The sequence below is a fragment of the Accipiter gentilis genome, chromosome 7 (assembly GCF_929443795.1).
Source record: "Accipiter gentilis chromosome 7, bAccGen1.1, whole genome shotgun sequence".
NCBI lineage: Eukaryota > Metazoa > Chordata > Aves > Accipitriformes > Accipitridae > Astur > Astur gentilis.
The window spans coordinates 38,955,843-38,965,953 of record NC_064886.1 but is presented as its reverse complement, the minus strand read 5'-3'; the positions used below and the strand labels follow the sequence as shown (position 1 = coordinate 38,965,953).

Here is a 10,111-nt window from a genome sequence, read left to right as displayed (position 1 = left end):
AAACCTGGCACGATTTCAGAATCCTAACACTATGTTAAGTATTTTGTCAAACTAACATTTAAATTACACAGGTGGAAGTCCTAAAAACGTATCGCTAGCAGATAGTCCAAAACTAACTTCTTTTTATGTGCGAGTTATACAGCGATGCTGAAAAACAAAACAAAACAAAACAAATCAGTAGATGTTAAGACACGTTTCTAAGTCAGGCCAAACAAACTTCTATGAGGAGACTTAATTTACACATTTATTTACAGTGTGAAAAACAAAAAAACTCCCATACAACCTCTCAAAATATTTACACTGTGCCAGGAATTTATGAAGACTGTCTCTGCGCATTGACATACCTAAAGCAAATCAGAAATTCCATACACACAAAGTTTCCAGGGAACAGAATTAAAAAAGAAACACTGAAGCTCCAGATCAAATCCATCTCAAATTAAAAATGACGCAGCAAATTACATAAAAACATCTACATCATTACCAATTACAATTTACGAACTCTACAGAACCCCAGTGCAAAGCTGCTGTTTGCATTAGTGAATGTTGCCATCCTGATTCTGCAATCTTGATGTCCCCAAGCACAAAAAAGTAGAAATGTGCAAGGGTTACAGAAGGCTCAAATCTTAATTATAATATTCTAAACCATGGATTTCCTTAAAGGAAAATTATTGCCTATTTCATTGTATTCCTCTAAGGTAAAATTTTGTAAGACATTAATACCAATAAACAGATTTTTTTTTTTTTTTTAAAGTATTTGTTATTGGCTGTTGCTCTTGGTGAGTGAAAACTCTGGATCTGAATCAATATCCATTAAAGCTGCATGGAAACTTCTTACGGACATCTATATTTCAAGAGGCCCTTCTTCCCCATGCGCTGTAATGGTCTTTGAATATAATCTTCATCTACTAAGATAAAAACATGCCTGACCTCCAGACAGGTAGTCCCACTTATTTGAATGGGACTATTGACATGTTCAAAATGGGGCACATGTTCTGTTATGCTGCTGAACTGGAGCTGAAATAAGAAGGTCACCTAGAATATCTTGGCCATCTACGGCTATGATAGCAAACTGAATAGCTACAGCTGTCTTATTGTAATTGTGTTGTATTAAGCTTTAGTGATCTTTAACTTCACAAATACTATGAAAAATACAGTTAAGAGCAGTCATCACATTTAAATTTAAAATAACCACAATATCTGTTTAAACTTTGCAACTAATGGGTTTTTATCACTTCAGGGAAGAGTTAACTCTTCTGTTAAAGACAAACGTGGAAAAAAAATGCAAAGTTGCCATAATTTGGAAAAAATACTTTAGGGGATTATGAAAGACTAAGTTATTTTTTAAAAATCCGTTTTGAAGTTTATTATGATTTAGGTTAATACCAGTAATAAATGAGTTATATATTTCTCTATGAATCAGTTTTAAATTAAGGGCTTACAAAGCTTCTTGGAAAGAAATGTTTTCTCTCTCTAATTTTAAAATAATTCCTAGCTTTTTGTGGTATACATGTAAGTAGTGGTGAAATTGGTGCATCAGCCATACCTGGAGAGAGAGAGAGAGAGAGAGAGAGAGAGATAATTATAGCTTAACTCAACCAGTATTTACCTTTCACAACTGCTATAAAGCTAAAAACACAGCTTGAGTATCTATGTACAAGCCAGTAATTCTAAGAACAAACTGCTATGTATTTAGACATAAGTTTTTATAGTGTTAAGATTTTTATTCTACTAAATTTCTATCTACATCTAAACAAACTGTGAAGGTTCTCCCTTATGCAAGATAGAAGCATAATGTAAGATGACCAAAATATTTAACTGTGGATTTCTCCTCCATTTTGTAGAGTTGGAACACTTACCTGCTGGTGCCAAAGATTTCAGCGATTCCAAAAGATGTGGACTAGAAAACTTGACCAGACATCTGAATGGTTCTTTTTTATCCAAAACATCCATTTGAGGATCACTTTTAAACATTGTCTCAAGCTGTTAACACAAAATTTAACCAGGGAGTATAAGCAATGAATATATTTTATTTATATGTTATTATTTAAACATTATATTAAAATTGTAATATGTAGTAAGGCTGTGCCTTATTTGACTATTATTTCTAAGGTTAACATGATTCCAGCTGGACGAATATTTTAATAAAATCAGAGGGTGCCACCACGTGGTAAACAGTTTTTTGCTGAAAGAGGCAGCTTGTTCAGTAATATTGCAAAACATTAATTATCTCTTAGAATTTCCAATATATCTGTTCATCAGTCAAAATCCGTGCATCATCCAAGAAGTTAAATTATGGTGTTATATGTAGCATGAGCTTTGTATGGATTTCAAAGAACCCCCATTCCCCACGCTTCACCACACTGCTGGTGTAAGTCTACCTTTATTACAAAAATAAGTAAAAATGCTTAGTTCACAAGGCTGAAAGACTGAAACATGAGCTAGTAGTCTGACAAAATCTCAATGCAAATCCATTTCTTAAAGATACTTTTAACTAATTTATTTTAAAATATGTCCTCCCTAAAGTTTGAAGAAATACTAGCTTTTCTTGACTTGCAATTTAATGTAGCTACCACTATATTAAAATTATAAAAAAAAAAGAAAATTTGTTGCTTTTACTACCTTATATTGTGCAAATTCGAGTTTTGGTTGGGGACCATCACCAAAAACTTCCCGATTCACTCTCTCTATTCTTTCTTTCTCATTTTTGTCTTCTTCAATTATCCTTAAATCTGCTGCAGGGGAAAAGAGTAGGGAAAAGAAGAGGAAAAAATCCAGAAACACAACTTTGTCAGCTGATACAACACTGTTTTTCTGATCAGGTAATTACTCCAGTGAAAATCTGAAAATAACAATTTTAAAGAATTCATCACGATCTTTTTTTTTGTCTTTTCTTTCCCATAAGCTAATTGTCTCCATCATTTATATTTTCAGTTCTTACCAAGAGAAAAACCCAAGCTAATATGAAAGGAGATATGGGCATTGAGTGTTTTTGGTTTCATAACTGTGTCCAGTGACAGTCATGGGGAGATATTTACCTGTCCTAGCGATAGCCCATATTATAGCACCCCACCAGATATGGATAATATAACGTGAATGTAACATATGTACATTTCCTAGAATGAATATGATTTCATAAGCCAGCAGTGATGACATTCAAACTGCCATTTAATTTGAAATATACGTACCACTTTCGGGTGCTACATTCCTTTCTTGTAGAGGTGTCGGATAATAAGTTTGGAAGTTCTAAATCGGAGGGGAAAAAAAAAATTTAGTCCACTTCCGCTTTTAGAGCCTGTAGCTGAAAAGAACTTTCCAGTTTCTTTTTACATCTCATTCTGAAAGTGAGTATTCTTCTAATTTTTGACAATTACTGGAAGTCAGAAAGCCCAGCTTTATTTTGAGAAAAGAATGTCTGTCCTATGATATTTGTGAACACTTCCCTACTTAAAAGTATTACATGGATAAGCAGAGTAAGTGCCCGTTCTAATAGCCTCCAAATCATTGCTCTAGGAAGCCTAGTGAAATGATGCTAAGAAGTCCTAGGACTGAATTGGTGATACAATTTTTAGACTGAGTTTAACCATCAGGAATAACAATAATAAAGAGCAGGTGGGATACCAAGTAATTACATCCCCATTGTAATGTTACCTTAATGAAAGGCTGTCCACCTCAGTAGTTCAATATTATTTTAACTTGATGGTCTCTTGGAAGAGATAAATTTCCCCCGCTGCTAGGGGGTGAGAACTAGGCCTGAAACAAAAAGCAAGACTTATCTTAGGCTGTACTTGTAAAGTGGCTCACCTGGCTATATCTCTTAAACACAATATCTTTAAGGGAGTTTAAAGAATGACTTCGAAGCTCCATTTCACGGATGTCATGGTAATTAGAAGCAAGAACCAGGGCCTTTAAATAAAAATTGAAATTGTTTTAACATCAGTCTTAATCATCACTGTGTTTATAATATGGAAAAAAATATAGCATTTCTAGACATTGCGATGTTTTTGTTTCAAGGTAAGCAACTGCCCTTTAACTAGCAGGATTCTCATGTCTGAAAAAATGCTGAATAGACTGTTATTAAGCTTACGTTAATATTTAAAAGCATTCACAGGATTAACCAAATAAGCCTATAGCCTTATCAACTAAAAAAATAAATAAAACAGATTAAAAATTAAATTACTACTATGGAAGTCTGCTAAACATATACAAAAAATAAAGACTACCAATGCTGATCACCACAAGTTGACAGAAAATGTCTTTTAAAACTAATTAATAGCATTCCCTGATGAGCTCATACATTTAGTTCTTAAAGTTAACCGTCTTGACATAATACTCTTCAACTTCTATGAGACAATTTAACTGAACGTTGCCTAACACTTGGTTAAGAAATTAGAACAATTCAAGGTCAGCAAAAATCCCAATAAACTGAATTTATTCACAATGCACCATTCCAAAGGTCAAAGAGATTGTTTTTTGCCCCATTTTTACCACGAATTAAAGGAAAAAAATTACTATTACGTAAATTATGTAAAGTAACAAATCTTTACCCATCCTCTTAAAATCTAATACAATTATAGTTCTACATGACTGCGGTGAAGCCAGGGTCTACACAGTTTTATTCCGTACCTGACACAGCAGAGGCAAGTTGCTCTTAAGCACTGAGGCAGAAATGAAGACATAGGGAGTTTGTGAATGGTATACAACATAACTGGGTTTGTACTGGTTTGGTTTTGTATACGGTGTTCCCCAGGCAATTCTAATCCAGATTGCATTATCCTCATATTCTCTAAAGTTGATGGTGACCTAACAGAAAAAGAAAAGCTTTGATTTTCCAGCACATTCAGGTGTCCATAACAATTTTGTTCTCTCTTAACTCTGTGTTCACAAGACCCAAACGTAATTTAGTATGTGTCCTGGTTTCAGCTGGGATAGAGTTAACTGTCTTCCCAGTAGCTGGTACAGTGCTATGTTTTGAGTTCAGTATGAGAAGAATGTTGATAACACTGATGTTTTCAGTTGTTGCTCAGTATTGTTTAGACTATAGTCAAGGATTTTCCAGCTTCTCATGCCCAGCCAGCAAGAAGGCTGGAGGAGCACAAGAAGTTGGCACAGGACACAACCAGGGCACCTGACCCAAACTGGCCAACGGTGTATTCCATACCATGGGACATCACATCTAGTATAAGAACTGGGAAGCGGGGGGGCGGGGAATCGCCGCTTGGGGACTAGCTGGGTGTCAGTTGGCGGGTGGTGAGCAATTGCCCTGCACATCATTTGTACATTCCAATCCTTTTATTACTACTGTTGTCATTTTATTAGTGTTATCATTATTAGTTTCTTCTTTTCTGTTCTATTAAACCGTTCTTATCTCAACCCAGGAGTTTTACTTTTTTTCCCCCCGATTTTCTCCCCCATCCCACTGGATGGGGGGGAGTGAGTGAGCGGCTGTGTGGTGCTTAGTTGCTGGCTGGGGTTAAACCACGACAGTATGCCACTGCTTGAATAAGAAACAAATCACATCAGGACTGTATTTAAATCAAATTTCCACAGAAAAACAATAACCTCACACACTGAAAACCAAACCAAAACAAAAACCAAACAAACAAAAAAGAAAGAATCCCCTTTCAAACTCTAATACGACTTTTGTTCCTGTTGATGTACATTTTCTTCTGAAGGGTAAAAATAAAAATAGCTTATTACAAAAGCCTTGATTTCTCTTTTGGGAAAATAACAACACAACAAAAAGGTGTCTGTTTAGATAGAGGGCTAGTGGCAATATTTCCAGTATGTCCAATTTTTGAGAAACTAAAGTTTTGATCAACTTGTGATTTTAGACCTGAATATAATATTTATTGCGGCTCCAGAATACACAATCAGAAATCTAAAGAAGATTCCCATTCCTGTTCTTGTAGATTTCCTCCTTGATTACTTCTTTTTACCTTGACTCACTCTCGGTGCCTTAAGAGTGGTAAAACTTCCTTTAAAAACCCCAAATCCTCCCTTTAACTGAGGCACACACAGCCAAGCTTTTAGTCCAGCTAGGTCATAAACTGTTTAAATTGCTGGACCAACATCACTTCTCAAAGTTTTTGTGGAATTTAAAAAAAATATATTGCAAAACTCCATGAAAAGAGTTACATGAACTGCAGCTAATTATCTGTTAGTCTGATTTGTATTTGTTGCCCTCTACTGTTGTCAGCGGGAATCCTTTGTGCATCAAGAAGTGACACAGGTAACAGGCATTTTCTATTACCTTGCTTAAATGAAGCTGATGAGCTAAAGCAAGAAAAGGCTTCTGCAAATTGCTTAGTAAAAAAGTGAGATGATAGTATTTCCCCTCCATTTTTTCTTCTTGCTATTGACAGTGGTCTTTCAGTCAATGTGAAATACCAGGGCCAAGTTCTCACAGCCATCACAAAATATCATTTCAAAACCAGAACTAAAAGGACATGGATACAATTTCGCTACTAATCTAAGTCATAGTAGCTGAACCTCCTTGTCCTACTTACTGGCTACTTCAGATTCCCCGTTTATACTCTGTTTGATTCAAATTTTTGTTGCTTCGTTATTGTTATTGGGTAACAGGACAAAGCAATATCAACTTACCCAGGCAACATGTACACTCAAACAGGGCAAAGATTTGATAGAAAACATAAACATACTGCCTTTCTTGAAGTTGGTCATATTTTAAGGCAGACTTACAGTTTATTTCACTCCAGCATAATTGTAAAGTTGCTAGAACAGGTATGCAACACATTTTTCCTATTTCACATGCAGTTCTTACCATTCTCAAATGAATAATTCCATTTAATTTTTGATGCAGACTGTAAGAAAACAAAATACCTTCCTAAAGTTATGAAAACAATCAATTGTCACCAGAGCTAACAAATTTAGAATGGATTTATTCTTACATTTTTCAAGGCTGACCGAAGCCTTCTTTTAAATTTTTTTTTGAAATCTGTTAAGTCAAAAAATTCCGTTTCTTCCCCTGTTACACAAGAAAAAAAAAAAAAAGAAACAAGAATTGTGTTTACAAGAACTAGTTCAGAGATGTTTTTACAGTTTTGCTGAAACAAATTAAGCAGAAAAAGCTGAAGCTGCATAGCTGTATACAAAAAGCTGTATATTAAATTTGAGCCTCATTATTGCTATATAAAGGTTAATACTTAATTAGTAGTTACCAATTTCTAAATATTGCTTAAGAAGTTAATAAAAAGTATTCTAAAAACATTAAAGATATCTCTATTGAAAAATCCATACTAGACTATATTGGTATTTAAAACGTATGATATGAGGCAGCACTGCAGTAAATTCTTGAGAACTGCGAGATTACGGCAAGGAAAGGCATTTTACCTGTTTTCTTCATCTGGTACACACTCCACACTCTTTTGTTTGGGTAGACGTGGTTGTCTAAGAAAAACAGGAATTGCTCAATAACATAGTGTATTATCAAATGGTAATTAAAGGAACAAATAATTTTACAATACTTTTATGACCAGGTTATTTCAAAAAGATTACTTCTGATAATGCAATGTAATTTATTCAGCATTCTTAAGCTACCACTTATAGTAAACCTAAAAGCAAAATAGTTTTTTATTAGAAGATATAGGAAAATCTTTTTAAATTCAGTTCAGCAACTAAGAAAGGGTTATCTCTGAGGTTCAATATTTAAAAAAGGATTTTACCTAAACCAACCAAAACTCAATCTAAACTCAAACTAAGAAGTGTAGGCTGTTAAAAGAAACCTTGAAATTTAAATTATTATATAATCAAGTTGTGAATTAATATTGGAGTTAGAGTTCCACCTGGAGTATTTGCTGTAAATTTTGCCTATGTCACTCCCTATTGGAGAGCGATATTACCAATTTTAGGGTTCGGTGCGTACCAAAGATAAACGTATCTCTCTACATTTATAACTGCATGCTAGATGTGGCCTACCACAGTTTACATCTATTCAGACCTCAGAAGAAGCAAACATATTTTTGTCAATTTTGAGCTTTTGATTTTTCTTTTGCTTTTTTTAAAAAGGTCAGATCCAGTAAGGTTAATCATCTAAAACGTAATCTGTTTACACCAAGTGCATCTGTACGTCACTAGGGCAATTGGTATGTAATTAAGAGCGTTATCAAGTTACTCAGAAAAAAAATATGAAGATGTTATTTTTATTCATTTTTTTACTCACAAATTATGTCTAGGACAGCTGCTTGCTTTATGTCTGCAGAATTTTCCTGGAAAGAAGAATAACAGTGCATGGTGAACTGCAGGTCCAGAATGCTCTATCACACTATTTAGTAAGTGAAAAAACTCAGTATTGGTAGTTTAAATGACATTGCACTTAAGTCCACAGCATGTACACTCTCCTCAGCAACACCACACCTGGTCCCAATGTGCACACAATAAAGTTTTGAGAAATCAATAACGAAAGCTATTTCAGCAAGGTTTAAGTGTTTCTGCAGAGGCAGCAATGAGAACATTGTCCTTATCATATGATGTACAAGCAATTAGAAAGTAAAATTGATGGGCATTCATGACATTATGTAACACTGATCAGTATTTCATTGTCAGGTACTTTAATATGCTTGGTTCCTCATTTAACCTTTTTGGCACGAAAATATTTTTAAGAACCTTCATGATACTACCTGTTACAGATAAGAATGTTTCAGAAGCAAATGTTATTTTAAAATATGACATTTGCTACCTTACAAGAACAACTTAACAGTTTCTTGCCCGTGGTTTGATCTACACCCAATGTAATGAATCTTTGAGTATGAAATTCAAAGGGAATGATAAAAAAAAGCTATAGAATTTAAGAGATATCAGTAATAACTGTATCTATCTGGGTTATGATACTATATATAAAGACTCCTGGTACATATAAAGATTCCTGATACACCAAAATTAGATAATGTAAGTAGGAGATCAGAAAACTTTTTTTGCTTATATTAAGCAGAACAGAAGTAGTACTGGCCAAGGAAATTTTTCAAAAACAGTCTGAAAAGTCTAAAAGATATAAACTAGTGCTATCAGTACCCATACTAAATAGATTTAATTGGCACTATGTAATGAGTAAGCATCTCAATCAATGCCTTTATTTTACAGTTTAGAAATACACGTGTTTCTTAAAGGTTTAACACACTGACCTTTTATCTACCTTGTGCAACTTATGAGCTCAAAACACATACTGCCATACTCAGTAACGGTCAGTCCTGCTCTCCTATCAATCAGACAAAATTGATGGTATTACCACCTCAGCTTTACATTTTGCAGACTACAAACTGCCATTTGATGCTGTGGTATGGCCAAAGAAAATCCATTTCTTCATAAGAATGGGGTTTTCTTTTGATGGTGCTTCAATGATTACCTCACAGAGTTGAACAACCTCTTGAGAAATGTTCTCCTTTATCTGACGGAAGTTTATGGTTTGCAGCTGCGTCTCAGAAAGCAAGCCCCATTTCTGTAGCATTGTCTTGATTTCATCTCGTGGGATTTTTAGTACAGTTCTTCGGATATACTCAGCAACAGTTTCATCCATGATGAAGCCACTTGAAAAGCTGAAACGTTAAAGAAGTTAAGACCAAGGCACAGGCAGGCTCAGGAGATTAGCTCCTTACTAAGGTGTACAAAGCTGCATCTAGGCACGATTAGCAGAACACTGGCATCAGTCCTAAGCGCGGCACTACCACAGATTTCGGCGGACAGCAACGACGGCGAGTTCAAACGCTTTCTACAACCATTTTTCCCCAAGCCCTCAGAAGTTTCCCTCACTGACCGAGGCCTCAGCGCGACCTTCCGGAGAGGGACAGAGCGCTGGAGCACAACCAGGGCTGTTACTACCTGTCCTATCCGGTCCGATGGGTGTCCAGCGGGCCTCAGAGAGCGGACGGGGACGCGAAAAGAACCGCGTAGTCGAGCGAGGCAGCCGCGACCCTCCGCGCCCACCTCACACAACCACAGCAGCAGCAGCAGCCCCCGCCCATCACGCCCCACGCCAACCACCGCTCGCCTTTCGAAGCGACCAGTCAGGTGCCGCGCGGTGCCCGAGCCGTCCAATCACAAGGCGCCCTGCCTCCCGCCCCGCAGCGCTATTGGCTCCGGCTCCGTGAGGGCTCTTCCC

General features: G+C 36.0%; 1 protein-coding gene across 2 annotated transcripts; it reads right to left on the bottom strand.

Annotated features, from left to right (window-relative positions):
• Positions 1-233: 233 nt before the first annotated feature.
• Positions 234-9,971, bottom strand: CENPN (centromere protein N). 2 transcript variants are annotated; one of them, XM_049806648.1, is made up of 11 exons: positions 9,832-9,971; positions 9,359-9,548; positions 8,180-8,225; positions 7,351-7,407; positions 6,909-6,985; positions 4,624-4,800; positions 3,802-3,903; positions 3,186-3,243; positions 2,620-2,732; positions 1,857-1,980; positions 234-1,543 (listed from the first exon to the last, which is right to left on the bottom strand). In XM_049806648.1, the coding sequence occupies exons 2-11, from the start codon at positions 9,527-9,529 to the stop codon at positions 1,428-1,430; spliced, it is 1,041 nt and encodes a 346-aa protein (XP_049662605.1). In that variant the 5' UTR covers positions 9,530-9,548; positions 9,832-9,971; the 3' UTR covers positions 234-1,427. The 2 variants fall into 2 exon arrangements, with proteins under 2 accessions (XP_049662605.1, XP_049662606.1); XM_049806649.1 differs by having other exon boundaries at positions 2,620-2,729.
• Positions 9,972-10,111: the final 140 nt, after the last annotated feature.